The sequence below is a fragment of the Nuphar pumila genome, chromosome 6, assembly GCF_984573655.1.
Source record: "Nuphar pumila chromosome 6, dmNupPumi1.hap1.1, whole genome shotgun sequence".
Taxonomy (NCBI): Eukaryota; Viridiplantae; Streptophyta; class Magnoliopsida; order Nymphaeales; family Nymphaeaceae; genus Nuphar; species Nuphar pumila.
Genome location: NC_143254.1, coordinates 133,096,743 through 133,115,010, shown reverse-complemented (window position 1 = coordinate 133,115,010; position 18,268 = coordinate 133,096,743). Strand labels below are relative to the sequence as shown.

At 38.6% G+C, this 18,268-nt stretch overlaps 1 protein-coding gene across 4 annotated transcripts; it reads left to right on the top strand.

Annotated features, from left to right (window-relative positions):
- Window positions 1-4,700: 4,700 nt before the first annotated feature.
- On the top strand, window positions 4,701-18,258 carry LOC149836317 (alcohol dehydrogenase 1-like). 4 transcript variants are annotated; one of them, XR_016432693.1, is made up of 7 exons: window positions 14,944-16,501; window positions 16,590-16,672; window positions 16,752-16,827; window positions 16,914-17,094; window positions 17,179-17,244; window positions 17,393-17,688; window positions 18,225-18,258. XR_016432693.1 is itself a non-coding variant. In XM_090010850.1 (5 exons), coding segments are annotated over exons 1-5 (438 nt in total). In that variant the 5' UTR covers window positions 14,944-16,290; the 3' UTR covers window positions 17,181-17,216. The 4 variants fall into 4 exon arrangements, 1 of the variants encoding a protein (XP_089866976.1); XR_016432694.1 differs by lacking the exons at window positions 14,944-16,501; window positions 17,179-17,244; window positions 17,393-17,688; window positions 18,225-18,258 and adding exons at window positions 4,701-4,922; window positions 9,458-9,604 and having other exon boundaries at window positions 17,029-17,117; XM_090010850.1 differs by lacking the exons at window positions 17,393-17,688; window positions 18,225-18,258 and having other exon boundaries at window positions 17,029-17,094; window positions 17,179-17,216.
- The last annotated feature ends 10 nt before the right edge of the window (window positions 18,259-18,268 follow it).

Sequence of the window (18,268 nt, the reverse complement as noted above, 5' to 3'; positions counted from 1 at the left end):
ACAATATTCTTCATTTATTTTCTTGAATGCTAGGTTCTTTAACAAAAAACAAAAAAATAATATGGATTCAAGATGGATCCATTTACCGGTATCTTTGGATGGGTTTTCCATCAAACTCGTTCGGATGCGTGATGTAACACCACATGTGCATTTTTTTTTGCCCTTTAGTGGCAGTCAAGACTGCCACTAAAAGTCTGTAACGCAAAAAAAATAAAAAAATAAATAAACGACAGCATTGCCGTTTGATTGCATGCAATCAACGCGACGCTTCATCCAAACACTTTAAGTGTTTGAAGACACGTGTTACTTATGTATAGAGTAATGGGTCTGTGCAAAATTAAATAAATATATGTGTGTGTGTGAGCCGACTGACCAAAGATTTTGTGGGGGTCATGTTTAAACTTGGTTTGAGTCGGGTCTTCTTTTGAAAATTATGCCCGGATCCAACTCGGCGGTCGGCCACATGGCCTGCTGTCGAGGGTTGTCCAGACTAACTAAACTAGCCAGGTGTATGGAGCTCACTTAGGCAGCTGTCAATGTTCATTATTTCCTTCTTTTGTTTAAGCAGGTAGAGACTTTCAAATTTGGATCAGCCTCAGTTATGGTAGCTAGTGTGTCCTTAGCTATCAATGTCATACATTTCCCTCTTTTATTTAAGCTGGGAGTAATTCAAAATATTTTAACAGCCCGTCAGTGAGCAGTAGCGCCTCCTTCAAGGGTTTTCTTCAAAATTTGTCAGATCATATCTGTTAAATCCAATCGTCACTAATGCCATAAGAAATTTCATAATACACCAATCACATGTTAGCATTGCATGGGACCCATAAACAAAAAGATAAGCCTTACCTTGATTAGCAAAACATTACTCTTGTTCAGAGGAGGTGGTGGTGGGTTCAAAACCCATGGCTCCTCTATATTCAATTAGAATATTCTAATAAAAAGGTATTTAGCTCGAGTTGAGCCAAGCCTAGCTAAAGCTCAAAAGCCGAGCTTGAAAACAGTTTTGTTTTGACAAGCCGAGCTGACCTAGACCATGCTCAGCTCAAACTGGGCTCATGTGCAGCCCCAATGTCGCCCACTTTTAGCTGTCGTAGGCCCCATGCAATGCTAACATGTGATTGGTGTCAGCGGGTTGGGTTTGATTCGGACCCAAGTGGAACCAGACCTGGCCCCGATTTTCGAGTATGGTATTAGGTTTGGACCCGAGTCTAATCGTACCCATCATAAGAGAAACCATACCCAACCCGATAAAAACTACATGAACCAGACCCAGGCCATACCCAGTAAAATACTATTTTTTATCATTTTTACATTGAAAAATTGCTGGTCTTCATCGGAACTCTGGTCAAGTCTGGGTCTGGTATAAAATTTCACAAACTATACCCGGATCCATGTATTAATCGGACTTTCGGGTCTGAACCTAGGTCTTAATCGGGTCTTCTTATTTATCACCATACCCGGACCCTATAGGGTTTGGTACGAGTCAGGTCCACCGACCCATTGACACCCCTAATTATGATATTTCCTATGGCATTGCTGATGATTAGATTTCCCGATATGATCCGATAAATTTTGAAGAAAACCTTGAAGTATGCGTTAGTGCTCACTGACGGGTCTATCGACCCGGTTAGGAAAAGAGGCAAGGTCCAAGATGAACCGGGCCTTTCATTTTTCAGTTTCTAAAACATTGGGCAAACCTGTAAGTTGCCCGTGGGCAGGACTTGCGCCAAGGTTTTGACATCTGACTCGACCTAACCGGGTTTGGGCATGGCTTGACGTGCCCATCAGCTCTGCCCGTTGAAGAAACTACGTTAAAAATCGACTTGTGGACCACCCTTATCGGTCTACATGGTGAGCGCGCATCCGCTTCTCAAATATTTCCTCAAACAATGCCACAAGTCTCTACTGGGATTTCCTCAGTGAGAAAATATTGCAATAGATTTATTATTTTTGTAAAATCTGAGGTAAAATAATGGCGTAGATAAGATAAAAAATGTACAAGAACATATCAAAATGAAAAGAACTTTTCGAATATAAAGATAAAAACGTTAAATCATGATAGTAATGTGGTAAATGTGAAAATATAAAAATGTGTTAAGAATTTATCGTTTTTTTCGAATAAATCATTGTAAAAGCACAAATATTTTGAAATTCACTGATATTCGTGACCATGCCTCTAAATATGAATGGGGCTGCTTAAATAAAAGAAGGAAATGTATGGCACTGACAACTAACAGACTCACGAGCGTATCCCGCTAACCATAACCGAGGCAGGTTGATCCAAAATTTGAAAGTTGCTCCCTACTTAAACCAAAGAAGGAAATAATGAACATTGACGTCTGCCTACCTGAGTTCTATACACCTGGCTAGGTGAGTTAGGCTGGACAACCCTTGGACATATATGTGGCCCGCGGCCTGGCCTCAAAGAGTCGGATCTGGGTATAATTTTTGAAAGAAGACCTGATTTAAACCAGGTTTAAACCTGACCCCACAAAATCTTTGGTCAGGTCAGCCCTGTTAAACTTGTGGAAGGAGGGTGAATCCGCATCGAATGGCATGCTCCGTTACACAATAAATTGCCAAGGATACTGGCAAAATCACAACCTCTAGCCTTTCACATTAAGTTTTTTTGTTTTAAAAAAACCAATAATTATATGTATTTTCATCATCTATAGAACCGGCCCTTAGGACCCTTGTTATAATTCTGAAAAGAGATTTGATTGGGGTGTGCCCAAAGGAGAAATGCCCCTTTTACTCAAGGGTTGTATCTCTTGGATTCACAGTTAATTCTTGAGAGACATGTAACTATTAGAAGTGACCATTCTCAATGGTTGCTTTATGGCCATATATTCTTTAACATCTCCCACTTGCAATAAGGAGCAATTTTGTACCACTGAACTTACTATCATTTTTGGTTTTTATTTTTGGTACACTTATATTATTTGTATGCTAGTGATGCATTTTGTGAATTTTTTATATATAACTCATAAGGCTTTTATTACCCGTATACTAATCATGACAGTTTTTTTATACATTTCTTGTAAGACTTTTATCATAAATAATTGAGACTTTTCTGACTCACATGCTTTAAATGTCATTTACTTTCAGTCTTACTCAAAGTCACCTTTCATATTACATGGAGGTAAACAATTAACTTGCTATCTGCTTTTTATTTTCATATTATATGCAAAAAACATAAGGTTAATTTTTTTAATTATGAGACATAACTCACGTGCCATGAAATTATGATATTAGTTGTTACACTAATCATCATCACTGTATTTTTTATGGACATGTAAAATTTTATACTCATCATAAACTTATTATACTTTTCATAAAACAAATTTTTTATAATATCTTGAGAATAACTATCATTAAGATATATGAGTTTTCATGTTAACATGCATATTAAAACTTGCTTATTCACATGTACTATAAATTTTTTATAACATGAAGTCTTTTTTGCTAGCATTTTACCATCATGACACTGAAAGGATAAGAGTCACTACCGATGATTATTTTTCAGCAAAATTTTTTTATCGCAATTGATAAAACAATAACAATGGAATTTTTGTCATCGTTAATTGATAGGTAATAGCAGAAACATAAAATCTACTTGTTATTACTCTACTATGATCATGAATCTCGTTGCTATTAGCTTCATCAATAACGATGAGTTAGATATCTCATGGAATGCTATAAGATCTCGCTATTATAAATCAATAACGATTAGGTTTTATCATGTAGGGTTTTACATGTATAAAATGGGTTCAAATGGGTTTTGATAACCCAAACATGTACAAAAAGAAAAAAATAAAAGGAAAAGGGGTCGAACCCTCCCCCCCCCCCTTTGTTTCACACATTTTACACAAAGAGAGGGAGAGGTTGTAATAACAAAAAATTTTTAGGCATTTATTCAAATATATTATAATATATATTTCATAACAATGTGATTTGGGCCTGGGATCTAAGTTTTGGATCCAGGACCCATAAATGGATCCTTATGAATAAATTTACCTCGTATAATCTTATATGCATATATAAGTGCAATAATTTTAATTAATTAAATAATTCAAGGGATAATTATTTAGAATGGTGCGTAGATGGGTCTGGGATCCACCTTTCGGATCCATATACCCGTATATATATATTTTGATATATATAATCATAATAAATTAAGAAAAATAGTAAATAGTTTTAGACGGATCCACTCTTATAACCAGTCCGAATCCAAATTGGGATTTGGATCCCGAGTCACAGAGTTCTGACCCGTTACCTGAATCCGTAAATAACCCACAAAATGGTGGTTAAATTATATGTATAACGTTAATTTTAAATTAAAAAATAATTAATATTAATTATAAGATAAGAAGAAGAAAAATTTGGTACATAGGGTCGGACCCAAAGGATCCAACTGAGGATCCGTCATTCACGGGCGACCCGGGTCCATTTTAATAATGGACCCAGCGTCGTGGGTCGCAGGCTCGGACCCGAGTTCAATTTGTAAAAGGGGGGACCCGATCTCGAGCTTCAGTTTTAAAAGGGGGGAAAAGCAAGAATCGTGCCCAGGGCACGATTCCTGCAGTTTCCGAAAGGGAGGAGGGAGGGAATGGTTACAGAAGGTAACCGACCCCGCGCCTCTTGGCAAGAGGGGAGGGGGGTTTGGGCAATAAAGGGGAAGTGGAGAGGGGGTCTCGCTTTCTTCACTCGACTCTCTCTCTCTCTCTCTCTCTCTCTCTCTCTTTCTCGCTCTGTCGATTGGGCGTGCACCGGAGAAGAGGTGGTCGCCGGAAAACTGCGGCAAGCAGCAACCATTAAAGGCCACAGTGAGCATCCTTGTCACGGCAGCAGTGAAGGGCAACTTCAGCCAGCTCGGTACTCCCGCCATGGCAACCTCCAATCGCCGAAAAATCACCAAAAAGGTATGGTTCTTCATTGGATCTTGGTGAGGGATCGAACAGGGGTTCAATTCCGTGTATGGTTTCGAGATGAGAAAGCCCAGGGGTTTCAGTAGCAACGACAATCGATTTGGGGATTTTGCTGTCAACCCCATTTCGGAAACCCAACTTAATGGTTGGGGTTTCTGTGCCTAACCTTAAACCGAAAAATCCAAACCCAATCGATTTGGGGATTTTCTTGTCTAACCCTACCCTGCAAAATCCCTAAATCAAATCGATCTAGGGTTCGGCTGAGGTATCGGATAGCCCCAGTCGTGGGGTTTCCGATTTCTTGAAGTGGACAACCCCAGGTTTGGGGGTTTCCTATTTGGGACTCGATAAACCAAACGCGGAAGAGTGGGGTTGATTTGTGATAAAAAGGGGATTATTGTGCATGTAAATGAATTTACAAAAGAGGGAAACTGATTGTTTTCTTGTTAAAATCTTGGTTTTCTTTTGGACTTACATGAAATTTGCTATTTCTGAAATTTGGGTATCGTATTCATGACCGAATGTATGATTTCAGAAATTTGTTTCAATTATTTTGAAGTTTCATACTATGATATGTCAACTGTGAAGGCCGACTTATTAGGCACACAAGCATACCCTTGTGTGCAGCCTGTACACATGATAGTGTAAGGTACGAAAGAGATGCAGTATGAGATTCTGGAAATCTAATTTGGGTTACCACCAGATTTACATAAGAATTGATGATTTACCAGTGCTTCTAGAATAATAAGGCAATGAGGGTGTAACAGTAAACTGCACACGCGAGTGAACTCTATATTTTTCTTTTTTTTTAGTCCCATTCATATTCGGTATAACATGTAAACTGAGCACATTTGTTATCATTAGCTCACTGGATTTTTGTTTGTTTGCAAAATTTTATTGAGAGTTTGACTGTTTTCATTAATGTGTTCTAAGTTACCCATTTACAGAAGTATTGGTCATCCGCACTGATATTTCAGGTTGTTCATTAACAGAATCTTGAATGGGTTCATTAGTGTTTTTCTGTTAGGCAATCTATTGATAGAAGTTGGAATTTCTTCACTTTACTTTTCACTTTCACATTGACAGAATGTTGCACCTCAATCTAATATCTTGTAGCTTGAGGGTTATAAGTAGTGGTGTTATCCCCAACACCATTGTTGTTGGGATCATCTTTATATCTCTGATCTGCAACTATTGGGAAGTCATTGATGACATTGACCGTGTAGTTTCGGTATGATCGGTGAATTTGTAGTCGGTTGGGTCAAAATGATTGCTCATCTAGGGGGATGGGGTCTGGGATTGGTAAACCCGACTTAGCATATGTCAAAGCTTACACTTCTGCCTAGAAATTTTGTAAATGTTGTTTTTGCATTTCATGATACTAGTTTGTAATCTTGATTGTGAGTATGACTCAGTTAATGTTTCTTCTGGAGCATGTATGCTTTATGGATATATGAAACTTTACATGTACTCTCATACACTCAAAGGAAATGTGCATTGGTTAATACACGTATATGATGTAGTTACCACACATAGTGAAAATGCATATGATTGAGTAATTACATGCATATGGTTGGGTTATGTTTGCATGAGTACACATGCTTTTGGCATTTTGGCCTAGTGTTATAAATAAAACACTACTTTTGTTTTGTTATGTGATGCATCGATGACCTTAATGGACCATCATCGGCTTGGAGAGCCGTGGGTTGGGTTTCTTTCATATATATTTTTGAACTGCATCACTTAAACCACATAAGATGGTATGACATACTACTACACTGTTGTAGTTGTTCTCACGGGATGGAGTCCCGTAAGGGTCCCCGTAAGGGAGGATGCAGGTTTTCACTTTACTTTTACATATGGTGTTGCAAACCTAAACAATTGACTTAAATAAAAATATAATGGATAAGAACAGTGTAATATATGTTCTGGGATATCTCATCCGGAGTATGAGAATCTTAGAGATCCGGTCTTTGGGAGACTGTGAGGATACAAAAACTCTGTGTGCTGTAATTTTGTCCCCTGAACCCGATATTGAGGTTCTTTCTCCTGACCACGGTTTTAGGGAGAGTTCGCCACTTTACCTGGGAGTGGTGTGTTTGACACAACTGTTGTTTATGGTACAAAGGAAGTGACACTTGTGGGCGTGAGGTGTCCCTTGTGTCCCAGACATTAGATGTGGAGGTCTAATGTCTCGAAGGTGATTCGGTCGAGGGCTAAGTTGGAACCCAGTAATAAAATACAAATTGTGTGTTAAGTTATCCTAGGAACCTACTTGACGTCGGAGATTATACCCGTTTGGTGTATCCGCGGGAAACAGTAATTAAAAAGAGAAACTTAAAGTTGTGTACATTTAATAGGGCATGCATATGCAAATGAAAAAGAAAACTTAAAGGTAAGATAATAAAAAGACTCATGCATTGAAAAGAAGTTATACATCTTCCTGTTATGCATTAGATCATGCATATTTGAATTGTTCTTTAAATCATGATAGGATGGTGGGTGGTATGTTATTTACTTCCTAAGAAGTATGCTGAAAGATCTTGTACTTAGTTCTTGTATATGCTCATGCGTTAATGTTTCTTCCTGCTTAGCATATGTAACTGGTTGCATATATGGTTATTTAAATTCTACAAATTGTTATATCTGCACTTACTCAAATTATTACATGAAATTCTATCCATGTTCTTTGTCTCACCTGGTTTCTTTAGAAATAACTGTGCTCAGAATTTCGGTTCTGACACCCTACTTTGTTGGTTTTTCACAAAAAATAGTGAACAGTGAGGTTGGACTGGCTACTGAGAATGGATGAAAGTCATACTTGGGCTTGACAGCTTCAGCAGGAGACAGAGTGACTCTTTCTTTTGTTTCAGTTCTTCTTGCTTTTTCAGTTGTTGCTTTATTTTTAGTCGAATAAAACCTTGTCTCTGAAATTTACTCTTATTCATAAATAAATGAATTGTTCTGGTTCTTATGGTTGATTGTTGCAAGTTCGTTTGTAGTGTTTGGGCTATCCAGTTGGAATTGAAACTGTAAGGACCCCGGGTCTCTGGGAAGTTTTCCGCACTATTATAAAAAAAAAATCGCATTTTTCAAAGGTATGAGTTGGGGTCGTTACAGAGGTTACTCCTCTCTTCCCTCTTCTCCTCCACCGCCGCACAACATCACCCCCGCTCTCTTCCCTGTGTTCGAGACCCACCGTTGGCGGCAACACCAGCCGGTGCCCCACAGCCGGCACCACCCTGCACCACCTCCCTGTCTCTTTCTTCCTCATTACAACCAGCAGTAGCACCTGCCGGTGCCTCACAACCGATGACCACCCACCTCCCCTTCCTGTGCAGTTTCACCCGGTGCAAGTGAGGCCACCATGCACCCACCTCTCCTCTTCCTTCCTCTTGTTTCTCTATTGCACACCACCACCCGACACCCTCTTCCACTGTATCCGTCTAGCGAGAACCCAAAAAATCTTGTTGAAACATTGAAACTAAATAGTGTTTTGATCTTTTGTTTTTTGACTTTGTTTTGTATGTGTCTGTTTTGTGGAATCTGAAGAAAAGATGCTCAGATCATGAGTCACTCATTAGAGATGTAAGTTTTGGTTAATTTTTAGGACATAAGTTCTTATAAATATTTCCTTTAGTTTTAAGTATTTTTCTCCAATTTTATTTTATTTTTCCTTTTTTTCTAAATAAGTCAAGAATTTCAAGGGCAAATCACTCTCTGGATACCTATTCTACATGCATCGTTATGAGTTCCTCTTCTCTTCTTCTGATTTGGAAATTAGGGTTTCTTCTTCTTCTCTTTTCTGAAGCTTTGGGCTTGATGGTGGTGACCTTCTGAAGAGGAGGTAACGATGAGTCGAATCCTCTTGTCCATTGAGAGAGCACTATGGCAATAAAAAGTTACAGGACATCGTTTTCACCATTTTAGTGAATTGATTGCAAGCAGGGAATAACATCATTCATGAATGAGTATTAAATGATTAATCTTAAAACTCTCCAAAGAATAACTTCTTGTTCCAATGTTTGGAGGAATTTCATGGCTATAATTCACTAAGGAATATCTCGTCAGATAGCTTGAATCATATCTCTATATGTTTGATTAGCAGTTAAACATTGGTGTTCTTGTTCATAGTAGTATTATTCACAATGAAAATATGTGATTTGGCTAGATAATATTTGTAGGTTAATCTATATAGTTGAGTGTTGGAACAGTGAATGTTGGTTGTTCCTCTTGACATTGTTTACTCTAGTCTTTTTTCTATCGTCATTTTAGAGCTTGTGCATATTTCATTGATGCTCTTTTGTGCAAAAGCTTTACACCTTAACTATGTATTTGGGTACTAAATTGTGGTTTCTATAAGCACATGTTTTCAGTGAAGAGAATAAAAAAAAATGTAACACTGAAACTTATGGTTCCGATGTCTTTCAGTAACCAAAGTTTAAATGTTAATTGGTGTGCTCTTGTTTTTGCTGCTATAAGAGGGATTCCGATCAGAGTGCATGTACTAATCTACATGCTCTTTATAGGAGGCTCTAAAAAGACACTTAAATGCGAGGATCGAGTATGTGAAGTTCTTGCAGGACACAATTAAAGAGATGACAAAGGAAGTTCAGATATCCCATAATGGAGAAATTAAAAAGACTATAGAAGATCTTGATGAATTTTTAAACAAGGTGAATGATGAAGTTGTATGGTATAGTTCCAATTTTGTGTTACCTTGTTTTTCCATTGCAATGTTATACATAAAGCCTGTATTTTCCTGTATTTGGTGTTACTTCTTATCTTCTACTTGAGTAAGTCTTTGGGATTCAATGATTTAATTACATATCACCTGCAAACCTTGCATGCTTGAATAGGTTAGGACTGGTGGCTGCGTTTCCAAGGAGAAAATATTGGGATTTGCAAAAATTATTCAATATTCATATTACAGCAGTGTCATCTTACACAGATTTTTAGTGATATATATATATATATATATAGATAGATAGATAGAGAGAGAGAGAGATTTATGCCATTCATATGATATAATTTCTCCTTATTGGGTCTTCAATTTGTGGCTTTTCTTTGCTAGTGGTATTTTTAGTTTCAAAGCTCTCTGTGATTTCATTATGATCATTTATTGTTTGTTGCTTATGTTGTTCAGGTGAATTCTGTATATGTTCAAACTTACCAGTCACTAACATCTGAGTTCTGCGCCCCATTTATTGTGACCCTTCCTTTGAAGGTGCTTATTAGACCATGTAAATTTTGGGCCTTACATGTAAATATCCGAAAGATGTGCTTCATCCAAAAAAAAACAACAAATCGATGCATGTTCCTAGTGTATAATTGGTGCGGTTTGAATAGTCAAGCCAAAGAATAGAGTTGAAGTCTACCAATGGGCAATTTCATTGTATAAGATGGGAGAAACTCATTTTTTGTTTTACCAACTCAGCTCAAAATTCCTTTTTCAGTAGAGTCATGCAAGGCCTGTAGATCGAGGTTAAAAGAAAGTTTAATCAGGATCCTCCACCCAAAAAGAAAACCGAAATAGAGAAAGTTCCAATATGCACTATGACACCATCCAAACCATGTATGCCCCTGAACACCCCAATGAGGGTAAAACCACAAAAAAATAATTCTGCCAAATAGTGTTCATAAAGGAAATATCGATAACCATTAGCTATGATTTTTGAATACAAGTGACATCCAGCTTCTTCTGCATGATAACATTATAAAGAAATAGTTGCTTCGCTCACCCACCGAGCCCACGAGCATTCTACATCATAATCTTCATGCTTAACAAACAATTTAATATCCCTCACTGTCTTGAATGGCCAATTCAATTGTGAGAGAAGGCCCCCCCCACATAGACCGCGTAAGCACCCGTCTCCTTGTTGTCCTTAACTCAGATAGAACAACCGAGCATGAAGCTTGATGGCCGTAACTTCTTCATTGAGAGTTTGTTCATCATCCAGATCGGCCTGAGGCTTGGTATTGTTTTGAATTCTCCTTGGAGAAACACTGCCAGTGTTCGAACAACCTATTACTTGATGATTCAAAACACTAGTCATCGGGTGCATTTCAGTCCCCGATGATGGAGACTTATGTAGCTCTAGCTGATAATCAAAATACCTATTTTCTGGATCTGTCGGATTTGATTCTAATATTGGGTCTGGGTCGGGCACGTTAATCAGCAACGATACATGCAGGACCCAATTCACCTTTTTGAAAAAACATCCCATTCTGAAGGTGTTGGCATAAGATAGGGCCACACATCTTACAAAGTGAGAGAGACGATTGTGATATTCTTGCCATTCCAAATGAAAAAATGTTCCCTCTCTTTCAAAAAATAGAATCCTATTTCCAATGGATTCTTTTAAATATTATTGGTTGCCCCAAAAGCAATTAGAGTTACTGACCTTGGAAAGGCTCAACCGGCATACCCATGATTGTGCCTCAATCCACATGCCACGTCATGAAGGCCCACCATGGCAGCCATGGATGAACCAGGAAGCTGAGGTGAGTTTATTCGTCCACTCGAACCAGACCGGGCACGAATAGTCAAACACTGATAAAAGAGCCCCTAGGGCCTGCTGTATGACTCTGATCATTTTGAGGGTTGAATGTGGCCTATTTTGACGCAAACTAGATCCCCCTTCATTGTCCTCTGCAAAGAGTATGTCCCCTTCAAAGAACATCTCATTTGGCCGAAGAAAATGACAGTATCTTGGCCCTCAACCAGATGACTCCTGTGCCTGGCACTAAACTGATTTGAAGCTAGAGCGGTTTCACAGGACTGATCTGTGCAGGATCCCCCTCAAGCAGACCCTCTCAGCGAAGCAGCTCTAATTGAGGAGTCTCGCACAGGCACTTGAGGACAACCTAGCTCTCATGTATAAGAAGAATATTGTTCTGACGAACCAGGGGGATGAGAAGAACCAACAGTCATTTGCCTGCTACAACGATGACACAACCTTCTTAGGAAATTGTGGTACTTGCAGTAGGAGCAAATCTAAATGCCTCCATTAGCTTGCACTTTTTAGACATGATTCTTCTTGTCACGGGCCTATTTCTTCAATAAGCCAATGTGGCGCGACAGTCCTTCTTTACCGCCGCAAGCCTTTCCGTTGTTCGCTTGCAACTAATTTGTCACGGGTATAGAATGCTTTGCAAACTCGCAATGCGCACTCAGCCTGGCCAGCTTAACGGTCAAATGCCGTGTACTAACTCTTTTTCATGTGTTGAAATATTTCATTGGCCTTGCACACCACCTCATGCACAACTCCCTAGCGAAAGCTGAATCCAAACGAGTATTCTATATAGTCTATGCCACTTAGTGCATAGCCGTCCCATACCAGCTATCACTTTAAAAAAAAGCACAAACATTTTCTTAGCCTTGTATGCCATGAAGCGTATTGCGACTCCATGCACACGCTACATCAAACCTTACCACCTCGATAATGAAAAAACAAGACCTTACGACCCCCAGTCCGAAGACCAGTTGATGATTGAACACCATAATGAAGAGCACCACCCAGACTCATTCGCTGATGCTTAGGCATCCACTCGCCTGGCCCCGAGTCACCATACTCGGTTGGAATCACCTAAGGTGATTCTTGGGAGAATTAGCCTTAACCTACACGCATCCCTATGCATCCAACCACTATGCGTGAGAACTTCTACAAGTCAAGAGGTCATAAACCAAATTTTCAAAGGCAACATCCTTTGATCTGCTAGCACTGCATAACTAAACAACGCTCTATGTTTGTGCCACCACACAACAATGCACTAACGACGATATCGTTGCCTATCACGTGCCATGCTACCACCGCATGTCACCGATTAAGCCAACACATACCACACATTCATAGACTCAATAAATTTTTCACTCGGTAGAGCTCTGCACTGCGCTTGCCCCATTCTGAAAGCTCAGTCTGGGACACTTCCTCCTTTTTGTCTGAATTTCACAATTGTTCACTGCTCCGCTTCCAAAGAATCACCCTCTCTTTCTCTTTTGCCACCATCACCCCTCACAACCATGAAAAGGTGAGGGGGACATAGTTCATACTTAAAGCGACATCTCATGCAACAAAATTAAAGTGTCTAAAGCATTCAAGGTAGCACAACTGGGACACCACAATCCCTGTACCTCAAGGTGAAGCCGACATGCTAGTTGCATTATATGTAAGGTAGAGTAATTGTGGGAAACAAAACTATTATTATTGAAACACTGGTCTAAGCCTTGAACAAGGCTCATCCCTTGAAGAATGACATGACATCCTTCTATAAGAGCCCCCCTGATTGTACACACCTAACCAACGATGGTAACCAGAATTCTTTGAATGATAATGGGTCCAGCTTCAACGTGGATTCTTTACACGATGCAAGGAAGGAGAGGTTCACATCCCTTGATTGTCGCCAACGAACTCCCTCTACCAAAGCTTCGATGTCTTCAACAACTTCATGCTTGAATACCCACAGTTGTATATACTTTCCTGTTAATCAATCCCACATAACCATGCATGCACCTTCTACTATGGCAACATCATTAACCAAAGACTCCCTTCAGTCCGCTAAATTCTCTGTTAGCACTTCCATATAACTTTTGCTTTGGTGAGGTTGATGCACACGAACATGACTTTCATTCAAGTCCCCTACAAGATGAATAAAGATCCTTCCCTAATGAAGAGTAACCTTTCGGCAAAATTTACTATGATATCGATTTGCAAGTGCCACCCCGTAAAGATCCTTGCCATGCCTTGTATCTTTCCTTTGAGATCCCTTCTTCTGCATCCCAACTGGAAGAACCCCAATCACTCTCTTTCTCCTATAAGCTCCATCTACTTAGCTCTTGAACCTTCACATGGTCATAAGAGCATGATAATTGAGAAATATGATCATCGAGCCATACTTTCATTGATATATATGTAGAAACATGTAATATATATAGTCCCAAGTCAAATAGCTCTTAATACTGCCTTATTTGTGAACATGGTATGATTAAATAAGTGAATGTTAAGGATCCAAAATAAAAACAACGATCCATGTTTATTTCAACAACATGATGAAACATATATTGAAATAGAACATGTTTAATTGATTTAAGAGCTATATCAGGCTAGGACTGATGATTTCTTTTCCTTTTTTTTATTTAAAACCAAACATGATTATCTTTATTTTTCTTTTATGGATCTTGCTTATCCAATCCAGATTTAAATCATAAAATGATTCAGTGTATAAGTTCAAACTTGAGTAAACATGAAGGCTTTACAATAAAAATAACACAAATGTGTGTTGAGCCTCCAACATTATTTTATTTGACACATTATGAATCTAAAAACCTTGATTTTATTATTGATAGTGCATGACATTGTTGAATCCTAAAATACTCTCTTAAATCATATCGACTATTATAAAAGTGGAAGCAAGATTTTTTTTACTTGGAATGCTTTCAAAATGAACTAATTGCTTGAAAACATGATTCCATGATTTAACATATTTTGAATATTGTAATTATGTGTTTGGACAAAAATTGAATTTGGATATATAGATCCAAGGTTGATATACTGATGTAGTGAATCACTTTGTGAAATTAGAGTATGACTCTAAATATGCATGCCTACAAAAAGTATATCAAATTTCTTATGATATACATGAAAAGTGAGAGTAGAATTATGATTAATATGCTTCTTGAATAAATAATTTGGATGAGAATATGATTATAGTTTTGGATAACAAAATATAATGATTGGATTTGGATAGATCGATCAAAAGCTGATATGATCATGTAGTGATCAAGTTGTGATTCACTTTGAGAAAGTAATAGTAAATAATTCTGATTGCATTTTAATAAAGAACATGCTTATGCTTTTCATAATGCACATGAAAAGTGTGAGCATTTGTCATATTTTAATAATTAATTAAATAAGCTTAGTTTTAGATATTTAAAGTTTATAGATGTAAATTGCATGTAATATGATTGGATTTTTAATTTGAATTCAAATAAAGGTCTACTAGTATTGATTTTAAGTATGAATATACTTAAAAATTACTATCAATATAGATGTTGACATGGATAACTTGCATCAATGAACTGATAAGCAGTATGAGAAAGAACCTACTGCTGGTGAGCAATATGCACAATTGGTATTGAACTAACTGTCAAATAGTCAGCCCATGGATGGTCATAAAAGGACCATGCATTCCTTCTAAGATAGAAATGTTGGGAGGGTTGATGACTATGATGACCTTACCTAAAACCCATATAGTAAGTGGAGGATGACCACCTCTACTTACTATGTGAGGAGATAATCGTGGATAGTTGAGGTTGACCACCTCTACTAACTATGTGATGAAATCTTTTTTAGAGAACAAGATGCAAGAAAAATGTGACATTGCAATGCGTAAAAAAGTGAGAGTTGAATTATAACTTGCACATGTAAATATTTCACTACAAGAAAAACCTTAATTAGCGACAGAAATTTACGACGAATTATTTCTATCATAAATTTGCGATGGATTATCTAGAGAAAACTAGCCATCCTTAAAATTAAAATTAGTGACGAAATTAGCGATAAAAAAATTCTGTCACAAAATCCATCGTTAATTAATTAATGATGGAGTAATGACGGAATTTTTCTGTCGCTAATTAACGACAAATTTTGAGACAGACTTTTTCATCTACTTTTCAATTTAAACTGGGGCCCAAATTTTTTTTCACCCGCTTCCCCCTTTTCACTGTACGCAGCCGCCCCCCGAGCCTTCTCTTCTTCTCCTTTCTCTTCCTCGTCCGCAGACCGGTCGCTAATTAAGGGGAGAGCGATGGTAGTGGTCCTGCTTTGGCTGCTTTGATTCCTCCTCCTCGGCCGACGATCACCCTTCTGGGAAGACCCTCACTGGAGGGGTTCTTCAAGGGGGAGGTTAGCCTCGGCCCCATGACCCTCGTCTCCTCTTTCTTCGCCGAGAACGACCCCGAGACAGAGTGTCGTTCCTTCTCGCAGCTGCTCGCAGGTGCCATGGCCTCTCCCAACTCCTTGACCGCCCCCCGCAGCGGCGGCAGGCTGGTGGGTTTATCCGGGAAGGGGGAAGGAGACGTCGGAGGTTAAGAGGGAGGATTGAGGTTCAAGCTGGGGAACCCCTTGGGGCTCGCCGTCATCGGCCCTCAGCCGTTGTTCGTCACCATCCCACCGGGCCTCAACCCCACCACTCTACTCGATTCGCCCATTTTCCACCATTCTGCTGGCCAGGTTAGTTGGTTTTCAGCATTGTGGAGAGTGTTGGAGAAGGGGTGACAGATTTTCAAGTGGGGGATCATGTTCTTCCAGTTTTCACTAGAGAATGTAAAGAATGTGCCCACTGCAAGTCTGAAGAAAGCGACATGTGTGAGCTTTTAAGGATAAACACAGAGAGAGGTGTGGTGCTTAGTGATGGGAAATCCAGGTTTTCTATTAATGGAACTCCAGTTAATCACTTCTTAGGCACATCGACATTTAGTAAATACACTGTTGTTCAACATGGTTGCCTTGCAAAAATCAATCCATTAGCACCATTGGACAAAGTATGTATCCTAAGTTGCGGAATTTCAACAGGTAACCACCTTATGGTATTGGGTTGTTAGTCGTTGTTTGTTTTTCTATGGGATGAAGTGAATAGTTTCCAAACTTTTTCTGGGTTCAGGGGTAGGTGCCACTCTCAATGTTGCAAAACCAAAGAAGGGATCAACGTTGGCTGTTTTTGGCCTGGGTGCTGTAGGGCTTGCTGTGAGTACAATTATTTCACTATGTTTCTTCAATGTTTTTAGCTTTTCCATTCAGCTATTTATGACATAAAGATATTCAGGCAGCTGAAGGTGCAAGAATTGCTGGTGCTTCAAGAATTATTGGTGTTGATTTGAATTCTAGTAGGTTTGAAGAAGGTAAAAACTATTGCTTTAATTGTGGTAAACAAACTTAAGTTCTTCCACTCATTGCTTATGTGGTCAATTTTCCTGGCCTTTTCCAGCAAAGAAGTTTGGCATTACAGAGTTTGTGAACCCTAAAGAACATCACAGACCAGTGCAGGAGATACAAAAGTTGGTCTTATTTATGCAGTATCATTGTTATTTTTCTTGTCACAGGTATCTGCAAAACAACCAGTTCACAGGCTCTATTGATGTCCTTGCCTATCTTCCACTATAAGACATGTAAGTGGAAGATGTACTGTGAGCAAAATTTTCATCTCCTTAAAGCGTGAGGGTATGTACATCATCAATTTATTTTGGTTGCAGGAATATTGCACATAATCATTTTACTGGTTGGATACCGGCACAATTGAGAAATATCAGAAACATTCAGTGAGTAATTTATGAGTCATAAAAGAAATTTCCTATTTATCTGGCTTGAAGAAATTTGAAGTGCTTCTAAATTGCTATCGTGTTATAGGTTGTTTCTAACAACAATTGTTGTGATATACTGAAGCTTTAGCTCATGAAATTTTTTCAGGACAGATGGTAATTCATGGAACACAGGCCCTGCACCACCTCCACCACCATTTACACCACCACCAGAAGGGGTCATAATTCTGGTGGTAATAAGTAATAACAGACCAAGCGGAGGAGGTGGAAAGAAATCAAGTATAAGTGGTGGGGGTATAGCTGGAATAGTGATAACTCTTTTAGTTATTGGAGGGATTCTTGCATTTTTCCTATTAAGGAGGAGGAGATCTAGACGCTCCTCTGATGAAAAAAAGCTTAACCAGGATCAGCCCTTCAGCCTTCTTGGATCAAATGAAATTAAAGGTAATCAAATAGGCTCCTTGATATTAGGTTTGCAGTTGACAATTTCTATTGTAACTGCCTAATGCTATTGTCTTTTCGTGGTTTTGTATTGAATTACTTGTGCTTCGTGTTCAGCTAATGTATTTTAAGAGTTGTATGTGTAATTGTTAGGTTAAGAATTGTAACATTTCTTCCTGTGCCTCCTATAAGAACAAAACTATTCATGATTCATTTTCATAACAATGCAAGATTATCTATGGACAAGCATTAGACATGGAAAACTACTACGGTGTAAACTTTATCATGAATATCACTGCCTTCTGTTGAAATAGTTGGTGTTACATATGCAGCATATGTCTATCCTCACAGAACCAGTTGAAGACAATATGCTGGTTTTATGTTGTATCAATTATATATGCCACTTGATTTACCTTGTCTGGGCTGGCTGGCTAGTTGTTAGAGGTCATTTCTTATGAAAACTAGTGCAGTCTTTTGTCCCTAGTCTACTGTTTTTTCATAATGTTGACAACATCTACTTGGCTTATTAAAAATCACAGATACAAAAGTTGGAAGGTGAAATCCAGGAAAAACGGAAGCAAAA

Bases quoted from the DNA above. Each gene is read 5' to 3' on its own strand.
- LOC149836317 (XM_090010850.1), top strand. From the start codon at position 16,291: ATGTGTGAGCTTTTAAGGATAAACACAGAGAGAGGTGTGGTGCTTAGT. The intron at 16,502-16,589 runs GTAACCACCTTA...TTCTGGGTTCAG, and splicing joins AAGTTGCGGAATTTCAACAG to GGGTAGGTGCCACTCTCAAT. The intron at 16,673-16,751 runs GTGAGTACAATT...AAAGATATTCAG, and splicing joins TGGGTGCTGTAGGGCTTGCT to GCAGCTGAAGGTGCAAGAAT.